General features: G+C 49.1%; 2 protein-coding genes across 2 annotated transcripts; one reads left to right on the top strand and one right to left on the bottom strand.

Moving 5' to 3' along the window:
- Positions 1-1,507: 1,507 nt before the first annotated feature.
- On the bottom strand, positions 1,508-14,104 carry ACP7 (acid phosphatase 7, tartrate resistant (putative)). Its single transcript, XM_024132746.1, is given in 15 exon segments — positions 1,508-1,618; positions 2,761-2,898; positions 6,000-6,071; positions 6,189-6,258; positions 6,350-6,405; positions 6,497-6,605; positions 6,689-6,734; positions 6,737-6,772; positions 6,775-6,800; positions 6,899-6,961; positions 7,183-7,306; positions 8,389-8,571; positions 8,867-8,906; positions 8,908-9,074; positions 14,035-14,104. Coding segments are annotated over 15 exon segments (1,311 nt in total).
- A 1,248-nt stretch (positions 14,105-15,352) lies between these two features.
- LOC102975965 (F-box only protein 27-like) lies at positions 15,353-16,507 on the top strand. Its single transcript, XM_007114595.2, has 4 exons — positions 15,353-15,389; positions 15,651-16,016; positions 16,195-16,321; positions 16,408-16,507. The coding sequence occupies exons 1-4, from the start codon at positions 15,353-15,355 to the stop codon at positions 16,505-16,507; spliced, it is 630 nt and encodes a 209-aa protein (XP_007114657.1).
- Positions 16,508-16,664: the final 157 nt, after the last annotated feature.

Genomic DNA, 16,664 nt, shown 5'->3' on the forward strand with positions numbered 1-16,664 from the left:
CAACTAAGGAGCTCTCGAGCCACAACTAAGGAGCCGGTGAGCCGCAACTAAGGAAACTGCCTGCTGCAACTAAGGAACCCGACTGCTGCAACTAAGACCCGGCACAACCAAGTAAATTTAAAAAAAAAAAAAGAAAGAAACTGCAAGGAGCCTTGGGCCTAGTGGAGCCTGGGCGGGAATAAGATGTGAGGAGGCTGAAACTGCATGGCGCAATGGAGGAATACATGTGCCATCAGCCTGCAGAGCTAGGGGCTCACAGGCTTTTCTCGGGGGAGCCCTCAGCCCTGGGGCCAGAGCCCAGCCTTTGCCTAGGACTTCTGGAGTCAGATCCTGTCCATCCCCAGCTCAGAGCCCTCCCCTGGTTCCATGTCACTCAGGATAAAGGACAGAGTCCTCCCTGTGACCCACAAGGCCCCACACGATCTGCCCCAGTCACCTCCCTGCCCTCATCCCCACTCTTCATCTCACTCCCTCTACCCTCTGACAGGACAGGCGTGCTTCTGTCTCAGGGCCTGTGCATTAGCTGTTCCTCTGCCCGAACTGCTCCGCTCACATGGCTCCTCCTTCAGATTCCTTCAGATCTAAACATCACCCTCTCAGTGAGGTCTCCCTGACCACCCTCGTGAAAACTGCCACTGACCCCCACTACTATCTATCCCCCTTCCTGCTTTTTTTGTGCATTTATCACTATCTACCATTATATGTTTTACTTATTTATTGTGTTTGCTGTCCGACACCCTGGATAGAATGTCGGCTCCATGAGGGCAGACATCTCTGTGTTGTTCACAGCACGGAGAACAGATCCTGGCACGTGACCGGTGCTCAATAAATATTGATTGAATACAGGAAAGGAAGAAGGGAAACAGGGGGAAGGGGAAAAATTTAAAAAGGGAGGAAAATGGCAGCTCCGTGAGCTCCTAAACTTGTCAGCTGCCCCATTTGGAAGTTAGGAGTGTTAACACTTCCCGCCTTCCAGGATAAGTCAGTGCCAGGCTGGGAAACTGAGGCATGAAGGACACTGGTTACCGCTGCTTGGGGCATTGGAGACAGGCCTCTGATTGACACTAAGGGCCGGTCTGGAGGAGAAAGTCACCATCGCCACCTGCTGGACAATGGTGTCATGACAGCCATGCCCACCCTGCTGACTTGGGGCTGGTGATGGCCCTTGCTCGGTGGTCAGGAGAGGAGTCGGCCCAGTGGGGCAACCCCCCAGCAGAAGTTCAGAGTCCACGGAGACACAGCCATAAGCCTCTTTATTCCTGAGGCCCTGTGGACACTCTGCCCAGTCAGTGCTATGCAAGAGGGCAGGGTTGTGCCTCCCAAGACCCGTCTTGTTTCACTTTGCCGGTACAGCTGCTCTCCCAACACAGAAGGTTGGGACCCCAACCTCTCGGGGAGGGGAGAGCTGCTCCAGCTCCCTCGGGGCTGCATCCACCCCACATGGGACCTAGGAAGGTAGAGGAGTCGAGGACCTCCCTGACCCCCTCCCGGGCCTGGGTACCCCAGCCTAGGTAGCAAGGCCCAGGGTTCCTGATGAGAGCTGTCTCCATTCCCAGAGGCACATCATCCGGCCAAGCAGGGGTCTCACCACCCAGACATCGTCCACAATCTTCCCATCATGCAAGGGACAAAAAAAAAAAAAAAAAAAAAAAAAGGAGGTAATGAAGGCTGAAAGCCCAGATTCTGGGGCCAAGTGGCCTGAGTTCAAATCTCAGCTCTGCCTCTGATAAGCTGTGTGACCTTGGGTGAGCTATTAGACCTCTCTCGGTGTCAGTTTTCCTCAACTGGAAAGTGAGGATGATAGTAATAGTACCTACATCATAGATATCGTGAGAATTAAGTGAGATATTTGGAAAAGGCTGAAAAGGGAACCTGGCACAAGGCAAGGACTGGGTAAGTGTAGGCTATTATTGTTAGAGCACAAACCCTGGAGTCAGACAAAACTCACTTTATATCCCAGCAAAGCCACTCCCTATGTGGCCTTCAGCACATGACCCTACTCTGAGCCTAACTTCCATATTCCATAAAATGGGGAGAACTGAATAGATAACATACACAAGAGCCTGCCTGTGGTGTATGGGCTACACAGTAAATAGTAGTTATTTATCATAAAAAGAATATGGTCTTTGGGGTCAGATCTTCGTTCTGCACCCTCTGGCTGTGTGATCCTGGGAAAATTACCTCCCCTTTCTGAGCTGTAAAATGGAAAGAAAATTTGTCACATGGTATTGTTGTGGTGATTAAAGGGACTAAATATAAGGCATCCAGTTCAGAGTCTGGAACACAACCGGTATTCAATCAATCATAGTTATTAGCACCTTTAAAAAACTACAATGGCAGAAATAAAGAAAGGTGAGCCATGATTATTTGGGTCCGTCTAACCTTAAGCCATCCCTACCACACACACATCCTATTGCTTTCCCTCTACCTGTCTCCCACAACCTACCTTTTTCTTCCCCTGCTTCATGTTGATAAAAACCTATAGAATGGACCGTGTTTTAGAAACTGTTCTAAGCACTTTATATATAATAAGTCATTCAACCCCCATTCAACCCTGTGAGGTAGAAACTATTAACATCCCCATTTTTCAGATGGGAAAACTGTGGCTCAAAGTTGCTTGAGGTCATCCAGCTGGTAAATAGCAGGGGCAGGATTTGAACCCAGGATTTCCAGCTCTCACGTCCACTTTTGAAACCGCTTGGCTCCAGAGCATGCTAGGCCTGGTTACTCAGGCAGGTGATTGAGCCACTGCTCACTGACCTGGTCATCCGACACCTGCTGGATGTGGACATGGGTCCCATTGAGGTTGTGTAGCCGTGTGAACCCGTACTCTTTGATGCGCACGGTGCTCCAGGGCCGTGGGAAGAGGGTTAAGGGGGTCAGCCTCTCCTCACAACCCTGCTGGAGAGAATCATTTAGACCCAGGGCTGGCGCAGGTGGAGTACCCACCGGGGAGCAGAAAAGACCTGCCAGGCCGGGACCCTGCCACCCCTAAGAAAGACAAAGTCAGTTAAGACTTGACCTTGATAATGCTCACAGTTGAGTGTTTTGAACCAACCAGGCTTCCTGGTTCTTTGACTTCTAGAACAGTGCATGGCTGTACACGACTGTCCACTGCAGCATTTTCTCGAAAAGCCCTGAGCTGGAAGCCAGCCAAACCATCAGTGGGGGTCAGTTAAATAAATTATAGGGTAGCCATCACAAAGTGGGGCGGTATAGAAAAATGGCCAAGACATATGTTTAAGGGGAAAATGCAGTTCACAGAATAGAAGAAATTGGTGGCTCTCAACCCTCGCTGCACAGTAGACCCTCCAGGAAAGCTATTAAAATCATCATTGCCTGGGAGAGAGGAAGTGCTTATCCTTGCAGTAGAAAGCCAGGTAATGTGAGCAGAAAGGATGAGAGAGCACCACCCTCAAAAATAAAAAAAAAAATCACCATTTTGCAGCCATCATCATAATAACTGATTGAAGCCAGAACCATCAATGGATGGTCAAAGTAGCGGTGAAAATTTGAGGAATATCAGGATATTTGTGTAGTCTCAAAGTATCTCCAGGAGACACTTGTTAATTTTAAAGGGGAAAATCGTAACTATGGCGGAGAAGATGTGTAAACTGAGACTTAAAGGGGCTAAAGAGATACCACGCACCTCCTCATAGGGTGCACTGAAAAGAACACAATATCGCTTTTGTCTATTCTTACCAAAAATGTGTAACTTCAATCTAATCACCAGCAAACATCAGACAAATCCAAACTGAGGGATAGTCTACAAAACAACTTTGCTATGCTCTTCAAATTTTTCAAAGTCATGAAGAATGAAGAAAGAATGGGGAAATGTTTCTGATTAAAGGAAGGGAGAGAGATAAGACACGGAAGTAGAATGTATGATCTTAGACTAGATTCTGGACCAGAAAAAAAAAATTCTTTAATTTAAAGGACATGAATAGGACAACTGGCTAAATTTGAATGAGATTAGATAATGGTATATTATCGATGTTAGCTACTTGAATCTGATTATTATACTGTACTGATGTAAGAGAATGTCCTCGTTTTCTTAAGAAATACAGATGGAAAGATAAAGGGGCATCATTTCTGCAACGTACTCTTCATCGGATCTGAAAATAATAGTAAAATGTATACACACACGCACACACACACACACACACACACACACACACACACACACACTTAGAGAGACAGACAGAGAGACAAAAATAGAGATTGAAACAAGTGTGGTTAAATGTTCACATTTGGGAAATCTTGGTAAAGGGGATATGGAAAGTCTTTGTATTATTTTTGCTACTTTTCTGTAAGTCTAAAATAATTTCAAAATTTAAAATGAAAGAAAAAAGCTAATCTGCAATGATTAAGGTCAGAATAGTGATCACCTACAGCTATGAGGAGCCACCTGTACTGATAACATTCTATTTCCTGCTGCAGGTGGTGGCCGCACAGGGGTGGCAATGCCAGGGCCGAGCCCTCGGAGATTCTGGTGTTTGTTCTGGGGTTGGGCCCAGGCATTGGAGTTTTAAAACCTCCCCAGGTAATTCTAACGTGCACCAAGGCTGAGAACTGCTAGGGTATGAAGCATGATCCAAGCTGTTTTTAAAAAGTGGGTGATGCCGTAACACATCTCTATTAAGACAATGACTCATTTGCATACATGGAAAATATTCTCAAATGCCACCTGAGATGTAACCATTGAGAGTGGGACTAAGAAGGGTGTGGAGAATTTTACCTCCTGCCCTCTGTTCGTTTGAATTTTTATCATGAGAGGTTCTTACTTTGATCTCACTAATTTGTAAGAAACAGCTTAAAAAATAAGCCCTTGCTTCTTGTGGAAGTGACTGATTCCAAGGCTCGGTGGGTGGGGGTAGGCGGACAGAAGATGATCCTGGAGCACCCTGTAGTGCCAAAAAGTAAGAGAGAGCCCACAAAACGACAGGGACACATTGAAAGGACACAGGACCTGATCTGAAGAGTTCCCAGTGGCCAAAGTTAGAGCAATCTAGGCAGCAGCATAAACAGCAGGAGTATTGGATTAGAGCCCACGGGAGAAGATAATTACCCTTGAGTCCATACTAGTATAAATCCATAACTAACTAACCAAATAAATGGGGCAGAAGGGACAACTCTTCCTCATAGGAGGATGGTAATTAATAAATCGAGGAGGAATGAGGGAAATAGAAGATCTCCAGTAGAACACTCCAGTAATCACTGTAACAGACAAGACCCACTGATGGGTTCAAAAATTAGCAGGTGAAAGTTGGAGGAGAAACAGGACATTTGCAGGGTCTAAAAGCATCTCCCCCAAGATGTTTATCAACTAAAAAGGGAAATACAACAACTTTACAGAGGAAGAACCCAGCAGACACTTCCTTAAACAGGTGATTCAGAGAAATCCCTCCAGGAATGAGACACAGTGAGGACATGGACCCCCCCGTATGACCCGCTGAGAAGGATAGACCATCATTTGTGACTGTGTGGCCCCAAATGCATAACCCGAATCTTGGCAGGAGAAAATATCAGACAAACCCAGATCCAGGGGCATTCTGAAAAAAACAACTGGCCTGAATGAAAGACAAGGGAAGACGGAGGAACCATCACAGTTTGGAGGAGACTAAGGAGACACAATAACTAAATACAGTGTGGGATCCTGAAACAGAAAAAGGTCATTAGTGGGAAAGCTGGTGCAATGTGAATAAAGTCTGGAGTCCAGTTACAATGATAATAATAAGCCCTCTGGCCTGGATCCATCCAGTAGACCTGGGCAAGCACCCCCTGCCCCTGCCACTTATTGATCCTGTGATTCTGAAGGAGTATTTTACTTCTGAGCCTCTGTTTCCACATCTGTGCAATGGGCATGCTATTGATACTAGGTACATCTAACCACCTAAGAGATAGCAGCTGTATAAAGGATGAGGCACCCAGGCTGGTACAAGTGCAGCCCGCAATAGGTCAGAGGCCAAAGCAGCACCCGCCCCCCCAACCCTGCTCACGGCAGATATAGCGATGATGTGGACGGGGCCTCGAGGGTGTGTGTAGGGCATCTCTCGGCTGCCGTTAAATACCTGGAGGAGGGACAAAGGGGAGGGGCCTGTCATACCCAGCCAGGCCCCGGGGTTCTGACATTGAGGGGCGGTCCACTGACACCAGCCACATGGGTCTCAGCCCACCCCAGGCCTCACAAGGTAGTGGTAAATTGGCCACAGGCATTCATAGGAGCGTTCGTGAGCCCACAGCTGCAGGTTCACCCCGATACAAAGCAAGAGGGGGGTCAGGTCCCTGAATCCAGGAGAGATGGGAGGTGGGGCCTGGGGCTGGGGAGTCCCCTTGGGGTCACTCACCGTATTTATAGAAAAGATCCTCCAACTCATAGAACTTGCCGAAGAGGCCTTTGCGAACCTAGGCCGGATGAGCAAGGAGGTGAGGGGTGACTCGGGCCAACCCCCCCACCTGGATTTCAGCACCTTTTCCCCAGGGAGAGGGTCCTCACCTTGCTTTCATGCCAGGTGCAGTCATCCAAATCTGCACTGGAACAGTACATGGGCTGGTGACCCATGGTAATGATCCACGGCGGGGCTGCCGGGTGCTTATTGGCTTTCAGCAGAGAAGGGCGCGGTGTGAGGGGCAGGGGTTGCAGGAAGGGGAGGCGAGGCAGGTCCAAGGGGGACATCCACAGGTTACCTGGAGGTCGCTCTCCAGCCAGCGAAACTGTCTCTCTACTAGGTGGCGCCGTAATGGAGAAAGAAATATACCTCAGTGGAGAGGAAATGATGTGTGCCGGGCCCAGATCCCAGCTGGAAGGGTCAAAGGTCAGGGGTCAAATTTGGGGTCTCTCCTGCATCTCCCATCCTTCAGGGGAGGGAGGCCAGTCCCCCAGCTCCCCCCAGGTTACCTGTATCACAGGCCTTCGCTGTTCCCTGGCATGCTGAAGCGAGCTTTGTAGTCGGAGAAGTTGCTGGATAAAAGGAAGTAAAACGGTGTGGGGAGGGTCTGGGTGCCCCCGCCCACCCCCACCTCCCACTGTCAGGCCAGGCCCGGCTCCCAGCCCAGCCGTCATCTCCTTTCCTCTCACTTCCACAGATGAGCTGCTGCAGTACGAGAGACTAAGGTGAGACACTAGGAAGGACTGTTTTCTTTGGCCAGGCCCTTGCCCACCCTGAAGCCCTCAGGCCTTACTAGAGTTCTTCGTGATTCCCAGGACACGTCACGTACGGCAGGCTGGCGGCCACAGGTTCAATGAGATTCATGAACTTGTCCCTGACGTGAGCGTTGTCCTGATCTATGTTGTAGGCAAATTCTCCTGGGGGGTGGAGGAGAGAATAAGGACCCAGACCTGGCTCTGCTTTCTCCAGATTTGAGAGACCTGGTTGGTCACATGCGGGCTGTGCAAGTCCTGGTCGCCCCCACCGTGAGGCATCTTGGTTCTCTGATCCCTACCTCACACCCACCTGCATGTGCGCTTGGAACCATTTCCTGAGCCTCTGGTCCCTGAGGACCCCTGCAGGACCTTGCCGGTCTCCTGTGCTCTGAGCATACCAGCCGCCATCTCATCCCTTCTCAGAGTAATAACAACGTTAAGTCTGACATAGTCTGGGAACTTCCCTGGTGGTCCAGTGGTTTAAGACTCGGCGCTTCCACTGCAGGGGGCACAAGTTCGATACCTGGTCAGGGAACTAAGATCCCGCATGCTGCTCGGAGGGGCCAAAATAAATAAAAATATATAAGGGTGAATTAAAAACAAACAAACGACTGACATAGTCTAGTCGGGTACTGGTTTTGTACCAGGCACATTTTCAGATGCTTTACATGCTCCATCACCTGAATCTTCAAAACACCCTCTGAGGTGGATGTTATTATCATCCCCGTTTCAGATGGGGAAACTGAGGCCCAGAGGGGTTAAGTGCTCATTTAAGGTCACAGAGCTGGTTAGTGAGGATCCAGGAATCGAACCCTGGGAGCCTGATTCCAGAGTCTACGACGGCTTTGAACTATATCGGCCCCAATCTCCATCTCCCATCTGGTTCCCGTCCTCTCAAATCACAACAGAAATGATCATGACAACAAACACTTACGTAGCACTTAAAACAGGACAGGCAATATCGACCTATTTAGTCATCACGAGAGCCCTGTGAATCCTAACCTAGTCTTAGCCCTTAGAACAATCATACAGAGGAGAAAACCAACGCACATAGCTTGACTGATTTTAACCTGGGCAGCCTGGTTGACCACAGCACCGTCTCTGTGGCCAGTCTCATCCCCCATCCTTCAGAGCCACGCTAGCCCCAGCCCCCCAGGTCGCCTCCGCGGTCCTGGCGTTGCCTCCCACCCAAGCTCCCCCTCCCCGACCCCAAACCTCCAGGCGCACCCTGGCCCATGCCTCACCCACACGAAGAACAGCGTCGTACCTGCCCTGCTGGGTGTCCCTGCACAGTCGGGGTAGGGCCCTAGGATTGTCAGTCCCTATGTCCCCAAACACAGCCAGACAGGGGCTCCAGTGGGGCCTATTCTTCCGGGCCCTGAAGAGGAACCGACGGCTCCAGCCCTGAGTACTGCCGCGGTGGTAAACTGAGGGGAAAGGAAAAGGTCACAGTCGGCTGGGGAGTGGGGTGGGGGGCGCCCCAGGATGTCTCCTTCACCCCCATCCGTCTTCAACTGGTGCGGGGATTGAATGGGTCTGCCCCATGCCCCTTCTGTCCACCTCACCCCAGGTCCCCAGCCTTCCATTTTCATCCCAGGGTCTTATACAACAGGCTTGCAGATACGCAGAAGGGGTGCCAGCCCACCTGAGCCACCTGCCAATAGCAGCTTCTAGCCCACGTCCCACTCGCCCCTCAACACCTGGGCCCAGGGCCCCTCTCACCATATTGGACCCCAGGCAGCAGCCCCTGCAGTGTGACTCGGTCGGTGTATGCAGAGCTTCCGCCGGAGAATGCCCCCATCCACAAAGGGGCTGAAGGTGCCCTGAGCCCGGAGGGTCAGGGGCCCCCATAGCTGCAGCCCAAACAACTGCACTTCTGAGGGGGTTGGGACCCATGTGGTCCAAGTTACAGTCATGCAGCCTGTCTCACCTGGAGAGAAAGGAAATGGGGGTGGGGCAGTGAGGCCTGGACTGGGCGGGGGAGGGATGTGCGGAGAGTGAGGGGCAGTAACGAGAGACTGAGGGGCTCTTGAACATTTAGTAGTTAAGATCAGAGGTTCTGGAGTTTTCCAAGTTCAATCCCCGCTCCACCGTTTCCAAGCTGTGCTTTCCTTGGGCAAGTCACTTCACCTCTCTGAGCCTCAGTTTCCTTCTCAATAAAATGGAATAATAATAGTATCCTCTCTATAGGGTTCTGTGAGGCTTAGATGAATAAATAAAAGTAAAGTACTTGAAACAGTGCCTAGTATAGGCAGGGTTACATGAGTGAATGAATATTATTATTAATATCGTTACTGTGTGCAGGCCTGTTCCACATATTTTACACATGACATAGTTTAGGGGTGGTAAACTCCGATGTCTAGAGGCCAGCTAGGTAATATACATGGGGACAAGGGCCAGCTGTAAGGAGTAAGGCAGCAGGGAGACGTGGAGTATGTTGCAAAGCGTAGAGCCTGCCCTGTCTCAGAGAGGAGCCATCGTTCAGCTCTGGGGATGGCTGCTGTGAATGAAGCAGGCCCGGTACCACTCAATCTGTCAACTTCTAGAGCAAATCTTTATACGGTGGTTTTTAAATCCCCAAAGCATGTAAGAGTAGATATACAAACGTTTAAGTGATAGCTCCTAATTCTTAAACGTCAGCAACCAAATCAAGGTTTTAAAAATACCATGTGGGGCTTCCCTGGTGGCGCAGTGGTTGAGAGTCCGCCTGCCGATGCAGGGCACACGGGTTCGTGCCCCGGTCCGGGAGGATCCCACATGCCGCGGAGCGGCTGGGCCCGTGAGCCATGGCCGCTGAGCCTGCGCGTCCGGAGCCTGTGCTCCGCAGCGGGAGAGGCCACAGCAGTGAGAGGCCCGCGTACCGCAAAAAAAAAAAAAAAAAAAAAGATCTAGACATTCAATGAATTTCCAACATTTAATTTGAGTTAGCAGAACTGTAAAGTTTCAAGCTGCCAAAAATCTGGAGAAACTGTTTGCAGGTAGACATACAATAAAACATATTATTCTTAAAGCATCACCCAAAAGCTTTTATCCCATTTATCTCTATTTTATTACATGTGAAAATATCATCATACCATTAATTATCTTGTTGACAAATTTTATAACATAAATAACACGAGCTTATTACCTTTCAGTAACCCTAGGTACAATAAAAGTATTATACTTAATGTTGATGACTCTAAAGACATGTCTATATTAATTAAACCATTAATTTAAACTTGTTTTTGGTCATTAAAGATTAATTCTAGACCGTGTGATCCTTTAAAAATTTGGGTTAGTTTTTGGTAACATTTAGAAATATTTGATTTGTAAGCACTTGCTTTTAAGTCCGTTAAACAGGTCTCTTTCACAAATTAATTTTGATAACACCGTCTGGAGGTAGGGACATAGCATATTTATAACATGCACGCAGACATAGATACATCCAGACAGACACAGAGACCACAGAATTTTCCTGCTTGAACTTAAAAAGCCTCTTTCGCTTTTTTTCCTTCCTTTCAGTTTTAAGTTCTACTAACTGAGCTAAGGCTGTATTCTCAGATGATGTGGGCTGTGTTTACATTTCAAGGATGTAATAAATGTTATAACTTCAAGCTTTCCCCTAGGAATATTTTTTTTTTAACTGGCTCCACCTCACGGCATGCGCATGCGGGATCTTCGAACCTATGCCCCCAAGCAGTGGGAGAGTGGCGTCTTAACCACTGGACCACCAGGGAAGTTCCTCCTAGGAATACTTTTATTCTCTTGGGGTCAGAACTTTGAAAAGGTGTTTTTTCAAGCTGACTTTCTCTAAAATGTGAAAAGAGCTCCCTCCTGGCCATTTAAGAGTTAAGATAAGTGCTTTGGAGCATTGGCTTTGTTCCAATGGTACATGAAACCAGGCAGAGTTCCCGCGAGTGGCTGCCCATCCAGGAGCTGTTTGGCCTTTGAGGCACGGTTTCCCATTATTAATCTGGCAGCCTAATTCAGATATGATCTGAACAACTTTCTGAGGGCGGTTGTGATGGAACGAATGCGTGCTGCTTCTGAGTCTAGTTCACCAAGGGAGTTCTATCCTCGGGTTGGTTCGACTCTCTTACGTGTCTCAGTTTCTCCCTCCAGTGGTCTAAAACTGCCAGGGGTGCCCGGGGCACTACATGATCAGCCTTTCTTATGCCCCGATGACAAGCAGAATTTACTTAATGATTGTAGTGGGATCCCCTGTGCGACTGCTACAGGTCACGAGGATTGATCCCCCAGACACTTCCCCGAGGTTCTCAGTCACCTCAGACCACCTCGTGGCCAGAAGGAGCAGTTGTCCCTTTTCCTTCAGAGCTGTGCAGGCTCAGTCTCTCATTTCACTAGCAAACAGTTTGTTCAGACCATATACACATAATCTTTCCAATTTAAGCCAAATTTTAAAAAAGGACAAGACAGGGATTCCCTGGTGGCACAGTGGTTGAGAGTCCGCCTGCCGATGCAGGGGACGCGGGTTCGTGCCCCGGTCCGGGAAGATCCCACATGCCGCGGAGCGGCTGGGCCCGTGAACCATGGCCGCTGGGCCTGCGCGTCCGGAGTCTGTGCTCCGCAACGGGAGAGGCCACAGCAGTGAGAGGCCCGCGTACCGCAAAAAAAAAAATAAATAAATAAAAATAAAATAAAAAATAAAAATAAAAAAGGACAAGACAACCCAATTCGCTCCAGATTTCCCCCTAGGTCCTTGCCTAGGAAATGTACCTGAACCCCTTCAGGACTCCAAGTCCCAACAAAAAGAGACAGAGTAAAATTCAGGACAGCATTTATGCAATGATGTCCGGATATCAGGAGAACTTGGAGAAGCACCTGAGGAATACCAAAGAAGCTGGTGGGGCTCAAAGTTTCAGGGTGGGGGGGCTCCTGGTGTCCTTCGGTGGGTGTCTCCGATATCCTGCAGACTACTCCAAGAAAATGTCGATGAAAATTCAAAAAACTCTCAAGTTAAAAAAGAAAAAATAAAGGGAATTTTCTTCAAGCCAAACAGGGTTATAATGCTGGAAGCAGATTCTCAGAAAGCTCTGAGAACTATTCTGCCTGTTAGAAGTCGAAGGTACAGTCATATACATTTTCTAGATGAAGGACTGTACAACAAAATGACATATATTTTACAAAAAGTTCACCACGGATACCTAGTCCAGGTAAGAATGTACAAAACGAGCAGCAAGTCACCATGACCCCCACAGAGCTGGGAAAGAATTCTATTCTTCAGGAAGGTACATTGAGAACGTCAGAAGAAAGGGGAAAAAATGATCTTTACAATTGAGCAGGCACTGCCATCTTGGAGGAGCTCTGGCTGATTGCGTAATGCAGGCACACGTTGCATTAGGGAGGAACAGAGGAGGCCCAAAAAAGCACACGGAGAGAATTTTATTTTTAATTTTCTCTTGTCCTGCCTCAAAATATACATTTTATTTCATCACACCACAATCTCACTAACACGGATTTATTGTGGTTGTTACTGGTTTCTTCTTGGGGTTTTATTGTTTGTTTGTTTAACCATATGGCTTATCACAGGACACTAAGTACAGTTCTCTGCGCTATACAGTAGGACTGTGTTGTTTACCCATTCTAGATAAAATAGTTTGCATTTGCTAATCCCAAACTCCCAATCCTTCCCTCCCCCAACCCCCTCCCCCTTGGCAACCACAAGTCTGTTCTCTATATCTGTGAGTCTGTTTCTGCTTCATAGATAAGTTCATTTGTGTCATATTTTGGATTCCATATATAACTGAGATCATATGGTATTTATCTTTCTCTTTCTGATTTACTTCACTTAGTATGATAATCTCTAGGTCCATCCATGTTGCTGTAAATGGCATTATTTCATTTTTTTTATGGCTGAGTAGTATTCCATTGTATATACGTACCACATCTTTTTCCTTTATCCGTCCATCTGTGGACGGACATTTAGGTTGGTTCCATGTCTTGGCTATTGTAAATAGTGCTGCAATGAACATTGGGGTGGATGTATCTTTTGGAATTATAGTTTTCTCTGGATATATGCCCGGGAGTGGGATTGCAGGATCATATGGCCACTCTGTTTTTAGTTTTTGAGGAAGCTTCATAATGTTTTCCATATTGGCTCCACCAATTTACATTCTGCAGCATGGCCAAAAAAAAAAAAAAAAAAAAAAAAGTACTGCTATGGGCAGCAGGGTGTGGTTTCTAAGATTTGCTTCAAATTGCCTGGGGGAGAAAGTGGGTGGGAGTAGATGAAACCAGATTGGTCAGGAGTTAACTGCTGGAGCTCCTTACACTCTTCCACTTTGAGATATGTTGGAAAACCTCAATAGTAATAATGTTATTGACAGTGTATGTATCAAAAAGAAATTTGGCCCATATAATAGTCAATCCATCTCTCAGAATTCAGGATCTCCCCACCCAGATGGCTTATGGCCCTTTTCCCCTTGCCTGCTCTGTTTCCCATAGCACTGATCACCTATACTACACACTACACAATTTCCATGTCACGTCCACTGCTCATCATGGCCCATGTGAATTACAGTCTGATTGAATGTTTATTCCACAATAAAACTCTTTGAATCTTTTCTACAATTGTGAAGAGGATGTTGGGGGTTGGCAGATTTTATTTTTAACGATTTCCCCAATAGTATATAACTTGCTTATTCTGTCTCCTGTTTACCATGTCTCTCCCTCTTGAAGGTAAGTTCCATGTGGGCAAGAAACCATGTCTGGTTTTACTTGCTGATATTGAAAAATCATATGTGTAGCACACATTTTATTTTTACTGCGTAGAGTTGGTATACAGATTAAAAGCAAGGATTCTAGATGCAGCCTGGTTAGGTTCAAATCCCAGCTCTGTCACCTACTAGCTGTGTGAGCTTGGGCAGGTCACTTGGCCTCAGTTTTCTCACCTGGGAAGTAGGGACACAGCAATATCTCCCTCAGGGGGTTGCTACCCTGACTGGTAGTAAGAGGCTCCATGAAGTTTGGCTGGGGTTATTACTGGTTACAGCACTCATTTAGGGAGTCAGATGGAAATGCATTTGGCTCCTGCTGGAGCCTGTTTTCTCCTGTGCAATGATCTCTGAGTTAGTGATGCTGGATCCTTAAATGTGACAGGAATTTTTTACAGGATCTAAGGAATATTGTTGCAGCAAAAATAGAAATGAAGTTTTCCCTCCCCTGAGAACAAGGAAAATGAAGGGAACAGTGAACAGGCTAGAGAAGAAACAAAACCTGGCCTGGAAGAGTTAATCACCCCTTGTTTTACTTTAACTGTCACTAATTTGTAGTAACTAGATTTGTGCTTTACAAAGCGAACCTCACTCCCTGACACTATGTAACTTACATTCGGCACCTATCACCCCTAACGCTGTGTGAGTTACATCCCGCGCGGCACTTATATTCTATACGCCCCTTGTAACAAATCACCTCTTATAGTTTTTGCATTTCAGAGACAAGGTCAGCAGCCGATAAACCGGAGGCAAATGGACGCAATTATCAGGCTGCCGGACCCCAATTACTGCGCGGCCTGACGCCAGCTCTGTTTTGAAATAATGCAAAGGAAAGGAAGAATGCAAGACCTTCATTACTTTGATCCTTATCATATACCCCGGACTTCGAGCCCCACATATAAAATCTTCCCCGATTCCCAAGGATTCCCACAGCTCTTGAGGCGCTAGCCTGCTGTGTCTTCCCTTCTGCCTGGCCGAAAAATAAAGCTATCCCTGTTTTCCTCTAAAATCCCTGTCTCCGTATTTCTGTTCGGCCTCGGTGCACAGGCAAGCCGATATTTCGGCAACAATATGAGGCCTCCCGTCCGGAGGCCTGACTGAATAACAGGAGTTGCTCAGCACCAAGGGCCTTACAGCCTGGTTAGGGACACTCCAAGGGGCCACTGGGGCAGACGAAGAGCGAGAGACTCTGGATCCTGGCGTTCCTACCCCCTCCCTCTTCTGCGGATTCTGTTTGGTAGTTTCCTCGCGATTTGAATACAGAGCAAAGGAGAGGGTGTCTGGAGATTACTGCAGGCGGGGACGGGAGGTGCTGGCCTGTAAATCGCGGCGAAGCAGAGGGAGGAGGGTGCAGGTCAGTGAGAAGGGAGCGGCGCGCAGAGACTGGCAGTTAGAGGGAGGATGGGGCTGCAGGGTGGTGCTGGCTATTAAGAAGGGAGGGGCGGGTGAATTAAAAGGCGGGGGAGGAAGAGATAAGGGCAAGTGAAGCAAGGTGATGGCCCACCCAGGAGGCGCGCTGGCTGAGATGCAGGGTAGGACTCAGGGGTCCGCGCGGCCCCAGAGCCGGCTGGCTGTCCAGGGCTGTGTTTGGGGCGCATGGTGGAGAGGGGAGGGGATGGGAGCCCGGCAAGGACAGGTTGGGAGTCTGGGGACTTGAGGACAAGACTGGGGGTGGTGAAGATGGGGAGGCGGCTGACGGGGTTTGGGCGCTGACAGTCTTGGGGTGTGGCTGGCAGGGGCGGGGCTGACGGAGGCTGCAGGTCTCTGACATCTTGGCACTGGTTGTCCCGCAGTCGCAGCGGAGCCTGGCGAGAAGACCTCCTCCAGGGGCCAGCCTGTCGGGATCCCCTTGCTGGAGCAGGAACCCGAGGAGGCGCGGGGCCTGAACCAGCTGCCCACGGAGCTGCTCGAGATGGTGCTGAGCCACGTGCCCCCTCACGTGCTGCTCGGACGCTGCCGCCGGGTGTGCCGGCGCTGGCGCGACCTGGTGGACTGCCGGGCCCTGTGGCTGAGCATCCTGGACCGAGACCACGCCGCCCTGTCGCCCGTCCTCCGCACCTGCCTGCCCGCCGCCGACGACCCCAGGCCCTGCGTCCTGGGCCGCTTCTGCGAGCTCCGACCCATAGGACGCAACCTCCTCCGGAACCCCAGGCGCGAAGGTGGGGAGCCCAGGAAAGGGGTCCTCATGGGAGCCGGTGCGAGGGTGCGGAGGCCTGCGACCGAGCTCTAGGGTTTGGAGGGCGGGGCGGCGATGGACCACAGGGGAAACCCCTGGGACTTATACCTGAGCTGACAGGTGGAGGAAGAACTTGGGCCCAAATTTTTTTTACTTAACAGATGGCTTCCAGAAACAGCCTATGCTGAGCGGTGGGGATGGCTGGACAAAGGAGGGAAAATGTAAGGGCATGCCTGCAGCACCTTGTGATGTCCACTTCCTACCTGCCTACTACCTACCTGGTTACAGGTAAATGTCCCTCCCCATTCCCCAAGGGCCAGGGCTGTGGGGGTGAGTACTTGCCTGTTCTCTTGACCTTTCTCCCTCTTTCTTAGGTGGTTCCAAAAGAAGGATGTGTTGGACCTGGAGGAGGAGGGTTTCTGGCCAGAACTCCTGGATAGTGGAAAGATTGAGATTTGTGTCTCTGCCTGGTGACTGTGATGATTAAAAACTGCCCTTTGGGGGCTTCCCTGGTGGCGCAGTGGTTGAGAATCTGCCTGCCAATGCAGGGGACACGGGTTCGAGCCCTGGCCTGGGAAGATCCCACATGCCACGGAGCAACTGGGCCCGAGGGCCACAACTACTGAGCCTG

Source organism: Physeter macrocephalus, chromosome 17, assembly GCF_002837175.3.
Source record: "Physeter macrocephalus isolate SW-GA chromosome 17, ASM283717v5, whole genome shotgun sequence".
Classification (NCBI taxonomy): Eukaryota; Metazoa; Chordata; class Mammalia; order Artiodactyla; family Physeteridae; genus Physeter; species Physeter macrocephalus.